The sequence below is a fragment of the Glandiceps talaboti genome, chromosome 2 (genome assembly GCF_964340395.1).
Source record: "Glandiceps talaboti chromosome 2, keGlaTala1.1, whole genome shotgun sequence".
In the NCBI taxonomy this organism is placed as follows: Eukaryota; Metazoa; Hemichordata; class Enteropneusta; family Spengelidae; genus Glandiceps; species Glandiceps talaboti.
The window spans coordinates 33,265,411-33,290,491 of record NC_135550.1 but is presented as its reverse complement, the minus strand read 5'-3'; the positions used below and the strand labels follow the sequence as shown (position 1 = coordinate 33,290,491).

General features: G+C 35.6%; 1 protein-coding gene across 1 annotated transcript in view; it reads right to left on the bottom strand.

The window, feature by feature from the left end:
• The window catches only part of LOC144453401 (uncharacterized), a 45,054-nt gene extending 21,033 nt beyond the window's left edge, over positions 1-24,021 (bottom strand). Inside the window, exons 1-2 of the mRNA XM_078144685.1 lie at positions 23,868-24,021; positions 5,960-6,121 (exon numbers count right to left, since the gene is read on the bottom strand). Of these exons, the coding sequence (XP_078000811.1) occupies positions 5,960-6,121; positions 23,868-23,921 (216 nt within the window). The 5' untranslated portion in view covers positions 23,922-24,021. The remainder of the gene's footprint in view (positions 1-5,959; positions 6,122-23,867) is intronic.
• Between the last annotated feature and the right edge of the window lie 1,060 nt (positions 24,022-25,081).

Genomic DNA, 25,081 nt, shown 5'->3' with positions numbered 1-25,081 from the left:
AAGCTAAGAGGATCTGTAAAGGTAGTATTAGAGCTAATACAAATACTAAGTTATCTTAGTTACAAATAGTTTCATACCTTTTGAAAATAAATCAGTGTTCTAACTTTTCAGTCAAGTCAGTCAGTCAGTCTGTTTTGTGTTGAGTTAACAAAGCTAATTTCTATGTATACCCTTACTACAGAAAGTCTATCTTAAAGATGATACTAGACAGTGAATCTTCTACGGAGTCTGTGTTGAAAGTCATGTTAGTGCATTCATGTCAGAATTTTTGCAACAGTCAAAGTGTTATATAGTAATAAAATTAAAGTATACAAGATACATCATGGTATACTGTCTTTAGTAAACAAAGTCTGGTGTTTTTTATTGAGCATATGGTAGGTGCACTGCTTGTGGTGGATGAAGCCCTACAAGTGCATCCTCACCCATTTATTATACTTGTCTTCTGTTGCACCATAGACAGTGGATAATCTGTGTCTGTCTATGGTTGCAGAGAGAGAGTTACAGCTTTGAAAAGATTCTACAGCATCAACTTGAATCAATACTTCCCTGTTTTATAGAATAGCAGCATAGCTATGGGTTGTCGGTGGCCGAGCGTTAGCTCGTACGCCTCTTACCTCTGCAGCCGGGGTTTGAACCCACCAGGTGTCGGCTGGGCTTAACCAGGTCTGTATATAAGAAGGGTGATGCTCAGTTTGACACTGCTGACCAATGCAGCCCCCCCCCCCCCCAACAAATTTCCAAATTTATTTTGACAAATAAAATTATTATTATTGTTATTATTATTATTATATGAACTAAACCACATTTATTGTTCCTATTTTCACCAATCCTATACGGAGATGTGATATGCTGAGGTATTTAATTCAAAAGGCTGAGACTGTAATACACTTTCTATTTTGACTATATATACACACCAAGCAGTATCAATATATCATGTGGTTTATACTCCATACTTTTTGAGAAACTACTCATTGAAAACCGTGACTCATGCATGACTCAGTCTGGAAGGGGATAAATCAGAATCTTCGAATCACACACACACTGGTATTAACAGATTAGATATGCAATGAGAAAAGCATATGCGTTGTTGTTTAAACAGATCATTGACTCCTATGATGCTCTAGAATTACATTCAAGTCTCGACAAGCTGATACTCTCATAATGATATTTTCATGTTTAAATCATACTTCATCTTTATCAGTGTTTATAAAAATTATTTACTACTTCCTTCTGGTTGTGGTCAAACTAAAAGTGTTCCTTTTAGCTGAATCATTCAAACACACCCGCCAACCAGTAAAACTGTTATCAAGAAAAAACACTAAGGATGCATAGTGAGTTATAAAGGCTGGACAGGTTAATGATGGACAGCATGTCTAATGTTAGAATGAGATTGAACTGTACAGGTTGAACTGTACTGGAGTATTGGTAATGTCTGGATCATACACATTAACCTTATCACCTCCATAATTGACAAGTGGTTCAATTTCTTCAGTCAGAAGCTATCTGCTCATCCCCCAAGAATGAATTTCCTGTAAGTGATCTCGGTAATAAACACTAAGAAAAGCAAGAAAACAGTTTGGACCATGTGTCTGAACCATGTACATGCCAAACAGAAGTAGAATTTAAGAGCTTCTTGGCAGTGTCTCCAGTCATGCCAACAATAACCCTGCTCTCTCTAATCTATCATATGTCTCTGTCTGAAGGCTGTACCAAATGAACTCAAAACAATCCAAGGCAGTTACAAAAATAACACAACAAAATTTGATAACATTTAGAGACCACAACGTGGGCACTAAGCAACTAGATGAACTAAATATACACTTTTATTCTTTTTACACTACATATCAAACTATACAACATGAATGAAATATGTCTTGTTTTCAAAAGAGAATGTTGTTTTCACACATGTCCCTGGCTAGCAAGAATGTGGTTCCTGCAATGTGTGATCTCTTGATCTCTGTGTATCAAATAACTTTTTGAATTATGTTATTCATTACTATGGGATGACACTTGTGTCAGAATGGCTGGTATCCTTGGATGTTGCAGACTTGCCTTGGTGACAAACGTATGTACTGTCAAAATTGAAAGTATACTGTGCTGCAGACTTGATAGCCTTGGTGACAAACGTATGTACTGTCAAAACTGAAAGTATACTGTGCTGCAGACTTGATAGCCTTGGTAAGAAATGTATGTACTGTCAAAACTGAGAGTATACTGCGCTGCAGACTTGCTAGCCTTGGTGACAAATGTATGTACTGTCAAAACTGAAAGTATACTGTGCTGCAGGCTTGCTAGCCTTGGTGACAAATGTATGTACTGTCAAAACTGAAAGTATACTGTGCTGCAGACTTGCTAGCCTTGGTGACAAATGTATGTACTGTCAAAACTGAAAGTATACTGTGCTGCAGACTTGCTAGCCTTGGTAAGAAATGTATGTACATGTACTGTCAAAACTGAAAGTATACTGTGCTGCAGACTTGCTAGCCTTGGTGAAAAATGTATGTACATGTACTGTCAAAACTGAAAGTATACTGTGCTGCAGACTTGCTAGCCTTGGTGACAAATGTATGTACTGTCAAAACTGAAAGTATACTGTGCTGCAGACTTGCTAGCCTTGGTGACAAATTCACATATCAACCTTGACAATATCAAAATGGTCATTAGACAGCTTTAATATCTAAGACTGCATTATATACTATACACTTTGACTCCAATGAGACCTACCATCCAACCTATGAAGTAGGGTGCATGATGGGAGTTTATAAGGAGTTCCTCAATGGGAAAAAATCATGTAAACAAAATCCCATGCCATCCATCCATCCGAACTTCAGAAACGAATCAACTATCCCTGGCAAATAGTAAATACAGGCCTTTTCCTCATTACATTGTATTCCTACATACTAGAAGTTGAGGGTATCATATTATAATAGTAAATGTTTGGTCTTATAAATGAACTTTTGACAGTATAAATTTACCTTTAATTTGAAACAGTAAGTGACACATACTGAGATTGGTAGACTGCAATTTGTTATCCTTTGACACAGGTTATAGTGGTACTGCTATAAAATGTAGACCACCCAAACCGTACATTGTAACATGAGAAATCTTATCAGTGAAGTTCTTGACCATCAGTTTTGAAACTATCCACAGCAATTATGTATTAAAGTTTCCACAGTTCCATCACAATGCACTTTTTCAAGAGTTCATATGAGATCTTCTGTATTACTAAGGACGGTGTCACATTTTGATGACACACTACTGTGTTACAATACTACATGTATTTTTTAATCACTTGTAAAAAGTTATAATTAAAGTCTGATGAAGAGAAATGATCAATTAATTTCCCTTTCCTTAATTATCTTCACTTGACCTCAAATTGTATGCACACATACATAAAATGCATTCTAGCAAACCAGAGCTGGAATTTTTTTCCATGACACTGTGAAATGATGGTTGCGTTTTGAATGGTATGTAAAAGAAACAAACAATAGTCTCTTTCCATAAAATGTATGTAATGAGACTGCATACGGGAGTAAGGGCAAGGCTGAATTTGATCAGTTATCTACCCTAAAGTTATTTTTTGGTCAAAAACTTGTACAAAGTCTGGTGGGCCAGTCTGGAATCTTTTTTATTATTATTTCTACAAGAGAGTCCATGCTGTTTTGTCAAGTATATCAGATTTTAGACCAATCTGCCCGTTATTTTTTTTATTTCAAGTTTTTTGACCAAAAATGATATTTGTTTTACTCAAATCACATACCTGTGATGTAATCATTTTGCTTTGAACAATTTCCCAGCTAGACATCAAAAGTAATGTCTCCACCAAACACCAAGGCAATTGGTCTGGAGGTTTTGAGTTTAAGTCGTACACATATGCACACACACACACACACACACACACACACACACACACACACACACACAACAAATGGACAGACACTGCACCATGCCTATAGCACTACTAAACCTTATCAGTTCAGTTGTGCTAATAAAAACTATGTCACTCATCAACCTTTATGCTGTCCACCAAATCTGCCTGATAATGATCTTTGTATTCAAGTGTTCCAAATCAAGATTTGTAGTGTCTGATTTATGAGGCAACGTTGTTTACAGAGCCACTAAACCAATTGTAGTCAAGTTGAACTTTGTATATAATAGATTAATTCCATCATCTCAACCTACATTCCCACAAACAAACAAGTGTCAACAGGAAGTCATTCAAAATGTTCCTTTTAAAATTTTGAAATAATGAATTATTACAGAAGGGTCCTTGGTGGTGTAACAAACACTGGGACTTTCAAATTTGAAAGTAGGTCTGTAGCTGCTTCCTTGATTGTCATGAAAACATATTTGCAGTTGTCGAATTATGTCAAGTTTTTTGCAGAACATTTTCAGCAAATATCAGCTAATAGAGATTTGTACATTTTGAATGGTCCAGTTTCAGTTCCTAAGCTAATCTTCTAAGGAACTGTAAACAGTCAATGTACTACATTAAACTAAGTGAAGATTCAAATCATAGTGAACTTATCAACTTGTGTTCCTGATTACAATCACTTTGACAAAGAAAGTTTGCAAACTATTATCAAAAGATTACACGTGGAGACACAATTCACTATTGATTGGTTTTTAACTTCATGAGTTTACTAGACTGGCTAGAGGTAAAATTATTCCAGATTACTGTTCCTTGCAAAGAAAAAAATGAAACTTCTTTACTTGCTTCTCTGTTTAATGATTAGTTAATTGTTCATTTTCTATTAACTGCATTCAATACTTGTCATATATTTTCCCACACATATTATGACAATACATCGTATAATTAGTTTTAATTTTTCACATACATGATAAATGGTCAGAAAAAGTTATCTTTTTGTCCAAATTCTATTAATTCCTGTCAAAACAATGATAACTATTGATGTACACTCAGTACAGACCTGCCCATTCATTCAATAGCATTCTTTCTACTTTTAGTTCAATTTAACTGACATGCACATACATTTATTGACAACAATTAAGTAGACTTTTGTCTTGCTAATAAAGAAATGATTTTCATTTATAGAGATCTAGACTATTTCCATTGTTCACAAGACTTATAATGGTTTATTTATCGCTATATCCGTTGCAGTCTTACACATGCAAACCTTTCTGAACAGGGTTAATACATTGTACTAGACCCCAAGTGCAAATGGAGATCAGCTTAACATTAGATTGTGTTAACTTGAGGCTTTTCATTTGCTTATGACAAAATGTATATATTGGCAAGCAATGATCAGACATGCCTGGACTGTTATAGTTCCTACAATCTACCCTTCAGGAAATGAAAGTTTTAAGTTATCATAAATCCTGACAGCAGGCTATACCTATCGTTTTTCAAATTAGACTTGACTGGTAGACATTAGTGACGCTATGAAAAATTGCCAGTACTCCCTGAATTTTCCCAATTAAGATCATGCTATTCACTGCTATTATTATACATTATGTACACTAGTGAGATAACTGATTCACAAATATCATAACATTATCATCAATTTTTTGATAATTGGATATAAGTACTTTAATAGGTGAAAAGTGTGAGCAGTGGGAACAAGACCAGGATATTTCATAGAACAGTGAAGAAATACTGGGAAAAGCCATGATTCTCGAAGTATGATGAATCATTCCAGGAAAGCAAAAATAATGTAGGAGAAATAGAGTTGCTGTAATAGTACACAGCATTGATGTTTTTTTCACTGGATGTTGTTTTGCAAGAAAATTTACTTTTCATTTGAAACTTTTTATGTTGTTGAAATTATCGAAAGTATTTTGTTACATATTGGCTATTGCTACTACTTTTGAGTGAAATTAAACACAAGATGTACCAACCACCACATAAACAAAACATTCATTTGGGAACACTTCATAGTTAGTAGAATTCCCAGTAAAAATCTTCTACATTTGAAGAGTTGTATTACATGGAACTTACTTCAACTGCTACTTGTGTTTCTTCTTGAGTAGGTAGAACCACATTGACAAACTTTCTTCTACTTGAAAATGTCCTTCCAGTTGTTGACATGGTGTCACTGTCCCCAACTGTTGATATTGATGTCATTGACTGTGCTGATAACTTGCGACGACCCAGGAACTTCTGTAAAATTTACAGATCATAAACTATTAAGATTAAGTGATATTCTTGCATTGGTAAAGACTTACAATAGTATAGCCTTTCTTTGTATTAATAGTGTCAAAATCTTTGAAAAATACTAAATATGGACTTTCAAATGTCCTAACTTAAACTATCATGCATTTCCATTTTTTATTGAAAATGAACAGAAAGAACATTTGTCAACCAATTACCAAAATCAATCAACCCTACACCATAAAAGAAAGAAAGAACCTGAGAATTGTGCCAAACTAGGTGAAATCAGTGTTACACTTCTGCTGATGCTTTGATTTCCAGCTTCAAGCTAATGGAATCATACAAACTATTAGTAAGTAGTTGTGTGTAAACATCATGCAGGGATAATGGTGATAACTATCTAGGGAACACTTACATTTATGTATATAATGGTGATAACTATCTAGAGAACACTGTTTATTTAAGTTCTATCATGTAAACTACCATGAATCATTCTTACAAGTATCTCTTCCTAATTATGGTGTCAATTAAGTGTCATTTTGAATGACTTTATAAGATGGCAACTGTGACCATGACAACAAGTCACATTCATGCCTGTTTGGCTGTCTTGCTATTTTATTCCAATTCCTGATAAATACACATACTGACCATCAACATCTATAGGTCACAGCCAATGGTTACGGTTACATTCAAGATAAAATTCCAGAGAAACTTGGCAAGCTATAATCAGAATTCCTGTATCTTTTTTCAGTCAATGAGTTCACAAATCACATGAGTGTTTTTATTCAGATATCCAACCACTGACATAGTAAATATACCAGGTAGTATGTTGAAAATATGATGGACCTGAATGTAAACATTCATTCTAGTAGTAAACAATCCACAGCACGAACAGTTACTCCTGACCAACACAACATGGACTCGCCAAGATTCTGTCACTACACCTGATGAGAGTTTACCATGTGTAACAACTTTACAGAAAGCTCACAAATTTCATGGTCCACATATGAGGCAAAGCTTCCCAATTACAGATCATATGTTTTGTTTCAATTTCCTACTTGATTATATGAGAGCCAACCACAAGATAGTACTTCAGCATTAGACATCCGGTTGCCGTGAGCAATAACTGCTGTGAGAGAATGATCACTATCAGCAAATTATCAGATTTGAAAATTGAGCAATGTAAGTTCAATGAACTGGAAAAGACAGCAGAGCTAAATACAATAATGTCAGTATCAGATATATCTAGTGGCATGGTTTGTATACCTACAAATACTGGTGACTGCCTGAGGAATTTCCAGATGACCAAGTTCAAAGACACTTACATCAAAATGTTGCCAGAAGTTTTCTAGTGAAGTAGTCTACCAAGTGTATTCCAGTAAGGTTTGACAGTTGAAATGTTGCCAGTAACAGACTAGCACATCCCTTACCGAAATTCTAAACCATTTATCTAAACTTAAGATGGTAACTCCATCATTGGCCTTGATCATTATCTCCATGGGGGGGACAACCACTCAAGTATCACAACAGGTGCCTAAAAAGTACCACAGACAATAATGACCTGACCTACTTTCTTGAACTTCACCTGATAAAGCCTTTACAATTCATTCCTTCATACAAGGTAATAACTCAGCACAAACCACACTTTTTGGTTAGGCAAATCATAATTTTCTCAAAACGTTCCCTTTGGCCCTGACCACCCCTATGTCTGGATATTCCAAATCACTGACTAACTACCCATATTCTCACTAACATAAATTGACAAATCCAGATCTTCTCCTGGGGTTTATGGAATGTTGCACTCACTGGAGGGATTGATTTCAGACAGCTCATGATATGACGTCAGTAACACTCCCTGTGATTACAACCAATCGGAAAGGTTGTTGCAGGACAAAAACATAAAGTTGCAGCCGTTTGGTTCATGCTGTTGATTTAAACAAGTAACAGAAATACATGTTTATCTCACACCATTATATCACACTCCGCATAGTTTAAACTGGATATAGTCAACAAGTGAACAGAAGGTTTCAACTATGTGGAAATACAAACAATTCATGTAACATGCAGTAAAGAAATCAAAGTACCACAAGCTTTATTCAAATTCTCTACATGCTCTGAGTGAGGTCTGACAATATGGTAGCTGATCTATTTTGGCACCAAACCTTTGGCTTGGAGTTAGTCTAGTTCCTGTTGGACCATATTCCATACTACGTTATCATCATACTAAACCAGTATGAAGATAACATCGTACAGAATATGGTCCATCAGGAACTAGACTGGAGTTTGCATTCACTACACTGATGTTGATCCAGCATCTCTAGATCTGTTTAGCAAAAGTTACATTTTTCATTCATCCACCTGACTTGTAAGGTCAATTTAGTGCAGTGGCCTTGGAACATGGGCTATATGTTCACCCCATAAAATAGACATAAGTTGTACAGGGAATCCAACAAGGGCAGCAGGCCCATAGTGCCCCAGTTGCATTTCTACTAATACCATGGCTCCCTCTGTCATGATGACTTCATGATATTCATTACATTGTATGTACCGTACAACTGTATTTTCATCTCTTATTTTTATATATACACGTCTGCATTCTCATTCAAACCATGTCACATTTGTTGTACCATGGTATCATTGGTGTAGCTACAATAATATTGTAGTATTGTTTTGCTTTGCAATAAATTTTTATCATTTTTTTACATTTTATTTTGTGTTTTAACACTTTTTCTTTTCTCTTTTTATTTTCTGTTTGGGTTTGCAAAAAAACAACAACCAAAGGTACAATTCCATACAGAGACTGAGGCAATCTAAAATTACTTGGAAATTAGTATCATGGATAAAATCTCACATTACATCATGAAAATTTGGCATTCTGTAACTTCATTTCTAGTTATAAATACCTAATTGACATGGTAAATATCTCAATTATTTTCAGAAACTGTAATAAATACTTTCAAATTGTACAAGATCCCATATAATCCAAAACGGTTGCTACTTGTGTTGTCAGCTCTTTGAGAATTGAATTTGCAGTAGTCTTTGCTGCAAACTAACATTTTGAAGATTTAATCCAACTATAAATGATGTATTTATAGTGAGCAACATAGGATATGTTCTATTTTCTAAGAAGTATGGGATAATCTCAACAAAATCTGTATTTAAAGTGAGCTACAGATCTGTAGCTCGATTTTAGACCGGAGCATTACCTTATGGGTGCCGCTCTGTAGCAGTTCTAGCCTAGGACACAGAGTGGAAAATTACTACAGTTAGTGTCGTTATTATTGGTGAAATCATTTGGCAAACTGTCATGAGAGAAATTTCACTAGTCTTCATGAGTTTATTTGAACTGCAAGCATTCCAACAAAGTTTCAACACAGAGATGAAGGCTAAAAAGACAAGTTAGTAACCTCACGAGTCACATCTGGTTTTAATCATTGTTCTTAGCAATGAAGTTGTCATGCTGTTGTGAACATACATAATTGTAGGAATGTACTGTACTAGTAAAACTTGTACCAGGTTGTAGATACAAACTGAAAAGTGATGTTATGTCTAGAACCATGTCATACATTACACTCTACTTGGTTTGATAACAGTGGGCCATGAGATGACTTGAACAATAATACCACCTGCTATCCATTGTTGTTCATGATAAATAATTTCTGAACAGGAAGTTGCCTGTGAATGCATTGTAAAAGTCCAGTTGTGGTCAGAATCTATGTGATATCCACATACATATAATACATTGAATTCATACTATTCTATAGATAATTATGCCATCAATAAGACTAACGAAAGTTACTACATAAAACACAATTATCAAGTATTTTGTATAATTCAAGCACACATTATGAATACCCCCAACTTCCCCAAGATTAAATAGTACTACAGTCAAATGCTACATGTTTTGGTGACAATAGACATCTGATAGGTCACCTGAAATATTCAAAATTAATAACAATACTAACTACAGTTACATAGAAAATCAAAATTACATTGAAAGTCAAATACAGTTGATCAATATGTAATAATAATAATAATAATAATAATCTTTATTTATACTGGATAATTATTTAAGGCATATATAAACACTTGTCTCCCAAGAAATCTAGTGAGGGCCATCCCTCACGAGTTCAGTGTTAATGCAGGAGGAAACTGGAGTACGGGTATACCCGGGGAAAACCTGTGTTGTTCGGTAAAGTCAAACTGAATGACACTCTTCTTACTTTCAGCATGGTAAATTTAATCAAACCCTGAATGGAGTTCGAACCCCGACCGCAGTGGTAAGAGGCAAGTGGTTTAACCACTCGGCCACCGACAACCCATATTCATGTTTGGAATTTCCCACTTCACTGGTTGGTTTGTTGGTTTATTTATAACCTTTGCCATCCTTCAAACAAATAGATCAGTCCTGTACAAACAAGATCTCTTGATATAGGGTTCCTTATATGAAGATCTCTTGGTATAGGGTTCCTTATATGAAGATCTCTTGGTATAAAGGACAGAAATGGCTTTCTTATCTTACAAACTATATGAGTACAAGTCTTTACTGGTTACTTTAAGGTAATTATCACTAATCACCTACTAGACAACCAAAAAAGAATTGGCTTCTTTTAACATCTTAAATATATCTCAGATCCCATGCACTTCCAATGTAAAGCAGTATGTTCTTGTTACAGTGTACACATTCAAAATAACACAATTTAGTATTTAATACTTTACCTACTTGAGTTACCATAATAAACATTTGATTTATAGGAGTGAAATAGATTTTTGACACTAACAAACAAGGCTTTGTAGAAGACACAGTCTCCAATGATAGCTTGCATCTGATTATATGGGGGTAGACACTTGAATGGAATGTCTGTGTATTATAGTTTTTGAGTTATGTAGCAAATATAAATTTTCAACTACAAAATATGGCTGCCATTTGGTCAAATTTGCATATATTGCAAAACAAAGTGACATGCATAAATCATGTACCACATGAATGTCACCTATGTGCCAGGTATGTAGCATACATGTCTGAGATATGAGGTATTACAGAATGGATGGACAGATGCACGCACACACAAGCATACACAGATGGACGGAGCACCATTGTAATAGCACCTCCCCTTCAGGGGGCTAATTATAAAATTTGTAATCAATAGGAAATTATTATCAAAAATATTTTCAAGTGATGCTCACAATATCAGCATTGTAGACAGAGTTGACATACACTATGTATCCACTTCATTAAACACTTGGTGACTCATTGTTATTTGAGACTGGCTAGACACACATATATTTATCAAAACACTATTAATAACACATAGTCACATAAATTTTCATATATAATATATATCTAACAAACACTATTCTGATAACGTAGAATTTCTTAGTACTAGTAGTAAGTATACCTTTCCTGTAGAATTGTTTTGAAGTATAAGAGAAAGAGTTGTCAGTGCTTAAAATCTAAACAACCTATGCAAGAGTCCGGCTCTTGGTGGTCAGCGGCTGTTGGGCCTGACTGCCACTCACAATTGCCAACCTTGACTCAGAGGCTGCCGACCTAACTACTTGAAATGCATTTTTGTCCCCCCCCCTCGTGTTGATCCATCACTGTCACATAAGTTTTTTGCCCACATGTGCATATTGATTGACTTAAAAGACAATGAACTATAAAAATGTCTTTGAGAAAGGAACAATGTAGACAACCATTAATAACAATAATGACAAATACTTGACCATTTTCAAAGACAAAGTGTGAACCGACCACAGCTGATGCTATATATTGATATCTGCATGTATGCTAATGTGTAAATTATATGGTAAACATGATGCTGTAGACTTTCGACTAGCATTCTTCAATGTTGTCAAAAAAGTATAACAGCCTCATATACCTTTTGATAAAGTGATGTTGTGTCCAATCATTAGTTTTCTGTTCAATTTTACTCTGAAAACACTTTCAGTTAGTAGTTTGACATAGTGTGACAGTGAAAGCATGTATCTTCCAACATGGTGGGTAATGACGTCACAAACTATCGCAAGATTTTTGAGTCATCAACAGTAAAGTATAGTAAATCTCACATATCACAAGATTCCGACCAGACCAATTTTTTAGAATTTTGAAACTTTACTCATCTGTGGACATTAAGTTTGAAATAAGTTTAGCTTTTCTGAGAAAACTAATCGAAAACTGCAATTGAAAAAAATTGATGTGCGAAGATTGAGTTCAGAGTTACAAATTTGCAGAGAACGAAAAGTGAGCTTTAACTTTTTCATTGGCTACTTTGATTGTACATCACATAGTTTGATTGTACCATTAATTTATTCATGAATATTTTAAATGCAAATTAGCATGAATATAAAATAGTGACCGGGACTACTCTCAAGATTGGGAGAACCCTGTACACATTATACACTATCAGTAACTTGGAACCAATGCTTTTAGCATACAACATTCCATACCCAGGGAAATGCCTAACAAAGGAAAAACTTACCTGTAATATATTTTGATCATGATTGTAATAAATAACATATTTACTAATTTATACAAGTTTAATGAAAACAGATGACTATGCATCGAAGCATCTGTTATTGAATAACTGGTAGAACATTACTCTGAAGTGACAACTACCAGTAGACAGTGATAGTGTCAAGTTATACATGTGCATTGTAGATCATGGTTTTCACACACTATAGCTACAACTTTGTACAAAACCAAAATGCACCACTTGTGTTCAGAGAATGGCCAGACATGCTGTGCAGGTCATGAGCAGTACATACTATTTCACATGTCATGCTACAGAAATGAAAACACCTTGCACTGTCAAGGTACACCATACAGGCTTTTATGTGGCAAAAAAAATGGATTATATGTAAAGACATGAACAGTGTAACTCCATGCAAGTTGCATACCTTCAAGGAGCTACAGCATGAAGTTACATCAAGTGTAACACACTTGTTCCATGTAATCGATGAATGGAAACAGTGGTAAACAACTTAACTGCTCAAACAAGTTACAACATCAACAAAATTCCACAAATAGTGAACTTACACTGCCCCTTCTGCTATCTTCCATGGAAATTTTGAGTATTTATATACTAAGAATTCCATTTCTAATGTTGTTGTTGCCTGCAGTCTTTGATGACATTGTAATATGGTGAAATTTAAGAAATTAATGAATCATGAAAATATATTTGGGAATGTTTTATCAAATAGAATACCTCAAAAGTAACCTTGCAGTCAAAGACTCACAAAGGAATAAATAAATACAGCTTTACAGTTCACCTAGCCATGGAGGTGATCACTGAGTCACAAATATGTGGAATATGTTGATATCTAAAGACCTGTCACAATAAGACCTTCAACTATTCTTTAGCAATCAAATACCACACATTTTCAGCAATAGATCACAAAGTATTTTTCAACAATAAACTAGCAAACTATTTTTTAGTAGTGAGATTCAATGTTACCCATACATGTTATGTCAATAAACATTCATTTATCAATAGTTTCTAAGACAAGCAATATGGCTAATGATCTTTTATATTTCATTTTGTACATTTCAAATTAGACTGTCAACAGTCGCTCGCACCTTTTTTCCCCTACGTTTTATCTAAACTTAAGTTGTTGCGGCACTCCGATCCAGCGCAATACTACTATAATCGCATACTGATATCGAGGGCTGAAGGCCCAAGCAACTGTTCTCGCTCGTGCCATCTCTTATAGTAGTGTTGTGCCGGATCGGAGCACGGCAACAACTTAAGTTTAGATAAAACATAGGGGAAAAAAGGTGCGAGTGACTGTCGACAGTCTAATTTCAAATGACAATTATACATATACATTGTATTAAACTATACATTCTCAAATACAATATTCATAATGAAATGAATGAGTTTGGTCTGTATACGATTATTTGGGCTTATCACAACTTCAAGTAATGAAAATTTTGATCAACATCACACTCAGAAACTGTCATTATAACAATACACACAATTCTCTTTTATGGATCAACTTCTGTCATAATTTACAAAAACAGATTAATAAAGATACTATAAAAATATTTATCATGTTGTCACTCTCTGTTATCACTAGGAGTAACTGTTTTTCCTTGTGCCAGACTTGTTGATATATAAAACCCTCTGCCACTTGTTATCAGGATAATTATGCATATAGAATAACAACATGATCACTGGGCAATTTGACCAAAGGCAAGCAGTAGGAAAAACATTCTTCTCACTGCATTACTTTATGAGAATTTGAAATGATTTTAAATACTAGTATAGTAGTAATACATCCATATTTACTGTAGTGACAAAACCACTCTGATAAACCAACACATGAAAACATTGTCACACAAAAATGTTGTCTGACATATGTATATCTATCAGCAGCCATACAGGAGCGTACAACATAATCCAGTCCTGTATTTATCACTTCATCTTATCGTCTTTACAATTATACTGAACAGAAGATTTTGAAAATACCCCCTGGCTTTATCTTGAAAATTATCAAGTTAAAAGAAAATTGAAAATTGACAGCAATGTCTCAAGGGACAAGGTTCAAAAGCCTGGAACCTCAAAGTAAATACTAATAATACCTTGTCATCTCAATTTATTGCTAAAGATACTGAAGCACAACTGACCATAACTTACTAGAAAACTCTTGATAAACACTTCTATCCTGATAAATTGTCGCCTTTATTTACTGCCATGGACACTGAAAGTGAAATATTATGACTGAACATAACATAACTTACTGGAAACTTCAAAGTAAATACTTAAAGCTTTTTAGTTACCTCCCCCTCTTACCCTACCTTACTGTCTTCAAGAAGGGACTTTTACAATGAGCTCATCTGTCCATCCATAATATATCATTTCTCTGACATACAATATCACATTTCATCAAAACCTGGCACAAAGGTGATAGTCGTATGAGACATCATAGACAATGGCGACCATATTTGTACATAAAAATCACTTATTTCCTACATAATTAAAAACTGTAATACACAGAGACTTATTTCAAGTGTCTACCCTCATATTTTTGGGTCCAAGTTTTCTATCCAAGACATTGACCTTTGACCTTGACATTCAGGGTCAATTCTAAAAACCATTTCTTGCATATGCTTTGTAGCACTTATAATACATTGCCAATTTCTTTCCAATCATATTTACAAACAACAGAACAATTTGCAATCTTTAAAACCAATATTTTTAAGGATCTTGGGTACACGTGAAACAACATGGAGAAATACACAATGTGCCATGCACATATCTGTTAATTTTGGTGCCTATACCCCCTTCAAAACTGAATGACAGCCATATCAAGTGTAAAAATCACTCTTTACAATATGATTATATACCATAGAGATAAGACTGCATTCAAGTGTCTACTGTTTTCAAGGACAAGCTTTCTTTTAAGACCATGACCATTTCCCATTACCTTGACCACCATGCATATTGTGCTGTTTGTACACATTGTGGCATTGAAGTGTGATCAATTTTAAACCTTGTCCAAAGGTGATACAGAATATAGGACATACACACATGCATCATGAAAAGTACACAATAAACAAGTCATTGAGAATGACATAGTCCCCGCTATGATTGGGTTTTAAGGAATTATCACTACTCTGATCACGCAACAACACTTGTGAACCTAAATCAAACAGACTTAGATATGTTGTGTCTGCTTGTTGGACATGGAACATGCCTACAACAATAAAGGATTGGTCGGGTATGGGGGATCATATCACGATGAAAATGGATAATTATGCACATGTATGTCATAGAACACTGTCCTAATACCAACTTTGAATGTGAGCTGTTCAAGCATGTCTGAGTTAAGGCTTTGGACATGAAAATTCACAAACAAAATGGCTACCAGGTGGCCATATTGGATAGTATCATGACAACAATGAATATGCACATGTATGTCATAGAACACTGTCCTAATACCAACTTTGAATGAGATCTGTTCAAGCATGTCTGAGTTATGGCTTTGGACATGGAAAATTCACAAACAAAATGGCTGCCAGGCAGCCATATTGGATCGTATCACGACGAAAATGGATATGCACATGTATATCATAGAACACTGTCCTAATACCAACTTTGAATGAGATCTGTTCAAGCATGTCTGAGTTATGGCTTTAGACAGGGAAAATTTGCAAACAAAATGGCTGCTAGGCGGCCATATTGGATCGTATCATGAAACAAATTGACGTGCATATGTATGCCATTGTATGTTGCCCCTGTACCAAGTTTGAAAAAAATCAGTCCAGGCATCTCCAAGAAACGGCTGCGGATGGACAGACGGATGGACGGATGGACAGACGGAACCCAATCCATAAGTCCCCGTCCCAGACTTCGTCCGGCGGGGACTAATAAAGACACTGAAGAAGCCCCGGCTGTAAATTAATACTGAGCACTAAAGCTATATTTACATCTTCATGTTAAATACTGATGTAACTGGATATCAACATGTTTCAAATGTGAAATGTCAGTCATTGACTTACCTAATATGTATGATGTACAATATATTTGTCACGCAAATGCTTATATTTCTACTATTTTGCTTTGAACAGTACACACTGTGATGTAGTATCCTTTCTATACTTTTCACACTTTCTACAAATGCCAAAATTACCTTCACACACACACACACACACACACACACACACACACACACACACACACACACACACACACACACACACAAATTGAATATTGCATTTATAGAGCCACTGCAACAATTTGCTACCACAAACATACAAGAGATTGAGTGTCTATGCTTTGTTAGCTTTGCAGACTGTTTTTTTACCAGTCAGGGTCACTAAGTTACCCAGTATTTAACTGTGATTGATGATGGATCATATAAATTTAGTTTGGATATTCATTTTGTCTTTTAGATAAATATCTGCAAATGAAGGAGAATATAAACCAATCACAGTTTAATATTGTGTTTATCGCACCGATTACGCTCATGTGCAGGCAACTTTTAATGAGAATTTTGTCATTTGTGGCTGTGAGCCAAATATCTAGCATGTTTGATATTTTTGCCCTCACATGGATTTTTCCTCATGTGTGCATTTGCACACGAGTATTCTGCTCATGACTTTAGCGAATGCGTGGAGATGACATAAGTACAAAATGTTTGCCCCAGTCTAAAACATAGGTGAGTAAACTTCTATGTCAATACCTATGGTATTTTCATGATTTCAGAAGACAAGCATGTCCATCTTTCGCCAAAATACCCATATTGCCAGTGCTTTACTAAGTGGGATTAGTCACAAAACTATACCAAATGAGATAACTAGTATCTCATGCTATTAAACAATCACTGGCATCTTGTTGACCATTCCTTCTAAGGCAATAGCCATGTTTATTTAGGCCAAAGATCGACACGTTTGTCTTCTAAAATCATGAAAATACTGTCGTTATTGACGTAGAAGTTACTCACCTGTATTTTAGACTAGGCACAATCATTTTGTACTTTCACCATCTCCATGCATCCCTTCTTAAGAGAAAGTCATGAGCAGAATGCTCACATTCAGACGCACACACAAGGAAATATTCATGTGAGGCCAAAAATAACAAATACACTAGATATTTGGCTCATGGCCACAAATGACCAAGTTCTCATTAAAAGTTGCCTGCACACAAGAGGAAGCACACAAGAGGAATCGGCATGAGGAAATTGTTACAAGTGAAATTTCCTCTAGTGTGCTATTACAATTAATTTGCATTTAATTAAACAGAAATAAATCTTCATCAACTCTATTGCCTTTTATTAACAGATATTGATACTCTTTCCATATTTTAATTTTTTTTTTTACAAATGAAGATAGATGCTGGTACCTGTAGTCTTGTTTACAGTAATATCAGTAGCTTTTGACATCTAGTATCACTACAATACCTGCAAATGTATTGACTGTTATCCAGTAGCCCACATAAAATACCCATAGCATCAGCATCACAGTTGGTCATTTGAGATTTACATTAATTTTTCTTGTTTGTATTTTGCTTTGTTGTTGTTGTTTGTTTGTTTTTTGTTGCTTGGTTGTTTTTTATCATCTTGATGAATGAAATGTTGAATATCAAAAATTAATCAAAACCATTCACAGGCCTTTGTCTTGGAATGATTCACACAGGTCTATGAATGATAAAAAACATAAATCAAAACTTTTTGTGGTAATCGACTCAACAGTAAAAATGACAGGTATTGTGGTTCTAACAGACTAAAACTACCATTCAGTCAGAGTGGAAAGCTATCTCAAGTACTGGTAGGATATTATAACAAGTGGCATGTAGTCAAACAGTACAAAGAAAGTAACAAAGAAATTGCCACAAGCTTTTGGATACAGTTACCCTGCAAGCACATTATTACGTCATGACTTTCTCTTAACAAGCTGACAAGAGAGTTGTGAGTAACAGACAGAACAGAAGCTATTCATAGCTCCATTTCCCATTAACTGTCTACCTGTTTGTCAGGAAGAGATATCTTTGAAAGCTAGTTTGTATTAGCCATGGCATGATGTGTACATGTACTTTGCAATCTATTGTTAACAATGAAAGGGAAATAAAAGAATGCATTCCACAATATCTGATAAAAACACCACACCAACTACCCCATATCAACACAGAAAATTATACCTATTGCTATTTCAAGATTTCTACAATGGCAAGATACACTGCGCTTGAAAAACAACTTAATAGATATTCAAAAAAATTTGCAATGTATCTCAGTGTTCTCCCCAGGATTTTGTCACAAGAGGGGGGAATTGTTGCTGAGCGGAGCGAAGCACTGCGTGCGTTATGCGCACGCTGGGGGGTGGTGAGGAGGGGGGTGTCCCCCCTCCTGCCTAGGAACTTTTGCAATTTGCATCTTGAAATGGTGGCTTTTGGTGGCACTTTATTTAGCCATTTTAACCCACTTTAATCATGTGAATTTCAACACAACTGAAGTGTCAAAGTGAGTTTTGATATATTATTTTTAATAGTTTGTCCTAAATAGTTACTCAAATAGCTCATTTTAACACAAATGCTGAAAGAGTGTAACAAAACAAAATCTTCAACTTTCTGTAAAAAATTGCAGCAAATTTCAAGATGTTTCAGGACAGTTGTAGTGTTTACTACAAAACGAAATCCATTTTCAAGAGCTTCATTGCATCATCACCATACCACTACCAAAACAAACAAAAGTCAAACACATAAGGGTGAAGATAACTTTGCCTTTATGCATAACAGCTGAGTAACTTGTCTCACTTCTGTGAGAATTCTCCTGTCTTTGTAATTTCCCCATTGGTGACTGCTTGTTCAAAGTAAACAGTATCAGATTTGGTCCATCTATTGATATTCCCATAGTGATTCAATTCGTCTAAATGTACTCTTTTCTAGTTGACTTCTCATTAAATTTATCATTTAATTCCCGGACTTGAGAACTGCTCAGAATGACGGACCAGTATTTGCGGTGACGCAAAACCATGCGTATTATACCGTACGCAATGGAAATTAATTTTTTATGCATATTTGATCGAACGATCCGTATCTTATACGCAACGAATTTTGTTACATTTGCCATACCCCTCGACTGACGATCGTACTATACTGAGTGAGAGTCGATTGTTTTTATTTTGATACATAATACTATTAAGTATTATAGACCACTAACGAACTTGTACCCTGACCGGCCCTGTTACATACAGTCAATGTAAAAAAGACGCAACACTAATGTTGCAATTTTTGTTGCCATTGTTGTGTCTAACTGGAAAATTAATAGTACATGCCAAACACAGCTGCACATGTTCAAATGGACACTCAATACGTCACGCTCCCACGTCAAAAAAAACTCACACTGTAAGACATGCCTAGCCATGATATAGTTCTCTTCAGCATGTTCAGTTTTTTTTACGAAAACAAAAATAGTCGGTGACAATACGGCATGGCAGTTTCAGTTAGCACAGGTCTTTTTTGAAAGAAGGCGAAACCGCTTCGTGTCACTATGGGTGGTAATGAAGTCAATCAAAAGAAAATGAAATAAAACGAATCGGAATACATAGTTTTCAAGTGGGACAGGTATCCGACAAAACTTTCTGCTACGACGACTCACTAAGATTTTGAAAGGTCAAAGATTGTACTATGACGACACATGCAACGTCCGAACTATTAAACTAAAGGGAAGGGACAGAGGGGAACTTAGCGTTCAACTTCAATACTGACGTAGCCATGGAAAATCTTACTTGCGTGTTTTTATATTAAGAGAAGCAATTCATAGACACAGCGACTCTGAAAACCATAGATTTTGTAGTACATTTAGTGTACACGTAAAAACAGACCGTTCCGACACTTTTGTCACGGCCCACCTATCCATGAACAATGGAATCGCCCACATTGACACCACGTGTTTATCTGTGTTGAGGCCATCGCATCTCACCCGATATCTCCGTAAGTTCGATCGTGGTTCGATGGGTACGAAAATATTAGCCCATTTTCGTTTCGATTACAATTCAATAAATAGTTAAGGAACTAGAATGTACCATTTTGTTCATTTTAGTGACATATTATTTAGTATCATCTAAGTAGTGTCGGTGAACAACACAAGCCTTTCAAAGTTTCGCATTTCATTTTGTTTTTGTACCGTAAACTCGAGAAAGTGTGTGTTTACATGCAAACAATCCCACGATCTGAGTTCAAGTTCGCCCTGAAAAGGGCCGACGTGTAAAATATTCCGTGTACCTCCTGATCTTCATTGAGCTAAATGACGGAGGAAAGACATGTTGACTGTTTGAAAGCTATAGAATGAATGACAAGTTTGATGAAAGTATGCGTGAATGTGATTCGCACGAAGTTTGACATCAGTGACAGTAGCCTCTTTACCGAGATATTTGACTTTCCAAAATGGCGACCATGAGATCGTAGCGAAACCGCGAGAGAAGTAAATCGTTTTGCCCCGTTTGTTGAAAAAATATTCAATTCATTTTTTTCCCGTCAAAACTTACAAGGGGGCGCCAAGAATTTACAAGAGGGCGCGGCGCCCCTGTTACCTTGTTCAGGGAGAACACTGTATCTACTGAACTGCCACTAACATGTTGCCCTTTGAACTATACTACATGACTGACCAACCGATTCCTCTGATAAGCAACACAGTAACAAAAGAGACTCTCATTTCAACAGGTAGTCACCATGTTTAAGAGTGCTTATAGCTTTCTACATACCTCTAGCACACGGCTTTAATAGTTCCTGGCTGTCTACACTGTGCTAATAAGCATGCAACCATTACACAAGATGACGGTTGGTGTGGGTGAAACAATACATAGTCTGCAATACAAATGCTTTGAGCACTTAAAATTCACCCACACACATCACTTGCTCTGCCGTCTTCAGCTCTGTTTGTTCCTCAAATAAATACCTAGCTTACATAACTGCATGCACCAACAGCATTACTTTTACTGTCCAAGGTCTGACCACAGGCAAATATTGAGTGGAAAACCCAATATGTATAATTCACTGTTTTGTGGTTAACTGAAACTCTTTTCTTTAGCCAAATAAAAGAAAGATGCCTCCATCAATACACTTTCTGTGGTAAATAAACCACAATGCCCCAACAAATACTGCAACACTTCCGACCAAACCATATAATGTATGTCAAGGGGTGGAAAGGATTGAAAGTGCACATTTGAAGTGAAGTAATTCTGATAACAAAACTGTGTTTAGAAAGCTCACATTAACGAACTCTGACGGATACTACCATTTTGTATCAGAGAAACTAACATAAGTGACATATATGTCGGTAAAATGGCAGAAAATGAAATTACTATTTTTCAAGGGAAAAATCAAACACCCCTAATGAGATTCAGCTATGTTGTTTGCCTTTGTCATTTAAATTAAGGACACAAAAGGCCAAATCCATTGAACTATGTGTGGTTGTGACAATGGAAACACTGCATGTGCTGTTCACAACACTTCAATATTTTGGATAGCTGTTTTGACACTCTGACTTGATCAGGACAGTTACATCCAATGATACTCATATGACAATCACTGCTCGTGAACTGGAAAGAATGTAACAGGAGAACAAGCTAGTTGTGTTCATTATATCATGCTACTATTATGCCAGTGTCACATGCTCACAGCTCACTGGAATGTGTAAGGGTTGGGGCATTACTGGTGTAGCAGAAGATTTCATTTACATTATGTATCATCATATTGGCATACTATTAACTTATCAAACCTTTAATATTAATATTATTTAATTGATGGAATTAATTAGTAACCCTGTTAATAAAGCTAACATTAAAAAATTATCTTATGTACCAAAAGTTCAAAACTAAGTTAATTTTTAAGAGTTGATATGCAGCAGAAGTAGGTGGGGGTATCTATATAAAATAAACATATACATACTCCATGAATTTCTTATAAAAATGTAAGTGTGGCAAGTCACAACTTTTGGTTTGAGCTATACTAGGAAAATACTAGTAATAGATTTAGCACTATTTCAGTGTTCTGAACTTATATTTCTAATAAATATTCAAGTTCAGTGGTAAATATCTCTAAACAATTCACATGAACATAACAGTACTTGTCAGTAAGCTCAGCATTGTTGATTGAGGTGTTTTCACTGGTCAAAAGATGATATGGTTTTATGGTGGCACATGTTACTGTGCTCCACATTTGGAGGGAAGAAAACAATCTAGCAGGTAACTGCTGTATTCTTTGTATCACTTCTTATTTAAAATAGTCATGCTCAGGTGAACAGTATGTAGTATGTATCTCTCAGATAGTGGGGGGTAGGGGGGTGATTCATTTTTTTATGTTACATAAGCTAAATTTACTCTCTTTTTCAAATTATAAATGGCAAAGGATAAATAAAATGTTCATAACATCACCCAGATTAACAGTACACCATGCTATACACCAATACACAATAATAGTACAAAATACAATATTGTATATCACTCCTCTGGCTCCCATCCCTCTCTTTTTGATACTATAAACATGATGAAAAGGTTTTCGACAACTTGAGAAGTTTACGTTCAGCTCAGTTCGGTCATGGTTCGGTTGACTTTGGAAAAAGGTACGTATTTATATAAACCATGGATGTATTGGGAGATAAACAAACTTCACCCTAGCTGCAGGCATAGTTGAAATTGTTGTCTTATCATGTCATCTCTAGATATTACAGGTCCAGTTTGGCCTACTTAAAAAATAAATAGCATGGTCGACTTATTCTGTCGCACGACGGAGTGTACCGTACACTACTACTGTACTGACGATACAGTTGCTTCTGTAACGCGTTCGACTAACGTAATTTACAGTGATTCGAGTGAAGAAATTGATGCTGTCGTCATCACAAAAACAGCATAAATGGAGGTAAATACCAATGTGTCGTGTAGTAGTTACCGCTAAACCGACAAGCATGCGAATCGGTACAATCTGAAGCTCACTCAGACTGTCATAAATTATAGGTCCGTAAATTATAACTTATGGTCGGCTGCCTCATGACATGGGTACGTGGTATGTGTCTCACAAATCGGCAAAGATCGTCGTGTACACAAATACTGCCCGGTCTACGTGCAGACCACATATTTGACAACAGAGCTGTATTTTTGTTTGTTTCTCATATGATATTACACACTTTACACATGCTTTCTCGTAACACTTCTAACTACGCACGAAGCGTCTGCAAATATTATGAGGCCCCGCTCGGGCGACAGTCGATCTTACAGTTAGTGTTACACATACACATCATAAATATAGTTGCATTTTACCTTAAAACTCGATCCATATTTTGATGGTACATTGTGGTTGTCATCTGAAGACATCCTTGTACATCACCGGCTGCATACACGTTTTGGTGGGAGTAAATGGACGGCAGAATTTTAGATCTAGATGACGTCCCAGGTCCCGTCAACCGTACCGCACAGTTTCCGTCCTATAGAACTTAGTACAGTTTGTTGCAAACTTTCAACGCTGGCGTGGTTCAGCATATCATGTCGTTGGTGGCGCTGTATCAACAACTTTGTCACATATTCGAACACATAATACGTGTCTTCCTGGTCTCTTCCCGGACACTTGCGACCCGAGATATGTTTCAAATATCCAAAAATATTGGCATATTTGGCCGATAATATTTGAAAGGGTAAAATGACACAGATTTCGAGTCCACACACCTCGTATAAATATACAATATGTGTGGACTTAACGCGATCCGTAGAAACCATATATACTATAGTTACCACTTTCGCAAATCTATATAGGCCAAATATGCCAATATTATCGATATTTATCGATAATATAAATGAAAAAAAAAATATTTGGGATTCGGCTGACGAAATCGCTAGGCCCTATGCCATATCTTGAATTTATTCTTTTCGAAAGGGGAATTCCCAGACAATTTTAAAAGTTGCTCGTGTTATTCCCATCTTCAAAAAGGGAGGGAGATGTGGAGAACACTGGCAACTATAGACCTATTTGTTTTGCCTCTGCTAAGCAAAATTTTCGAAAGAATTATTAATAGACAAATATATATATATATATATATATATATATATATATATATATATATATATATATATATATATATATATATATATATATATATATATATATATATATATATTCTATTCTGAAACATATCCTGGGTTACAAGTGTATGCGATCTCTTCTCATGCTTCCTTTCAATACTAACAAATAAATTACCTAGGTGCGTCGGTGCACAAAATTCTTTATTTTTAGTCGTCTGAGGTATTGGAAAGATAAATTGGGGAGATATAGTGCTACACGATTGCAAACCAATGTATTTTCATTTCATTGCAGTTGTTATTATTTTTACAATCACTTTTTTTGACAATTCATCTAGCTATGATCGAGAGACTTAATCTTAAGTCTCTTTTTTTTTCGCATCAGCATGACGACGTTATATGACAATATCGAAGATACCTTACAATGGTCATTGAATATCGTGCATCATTCCTTACATGTA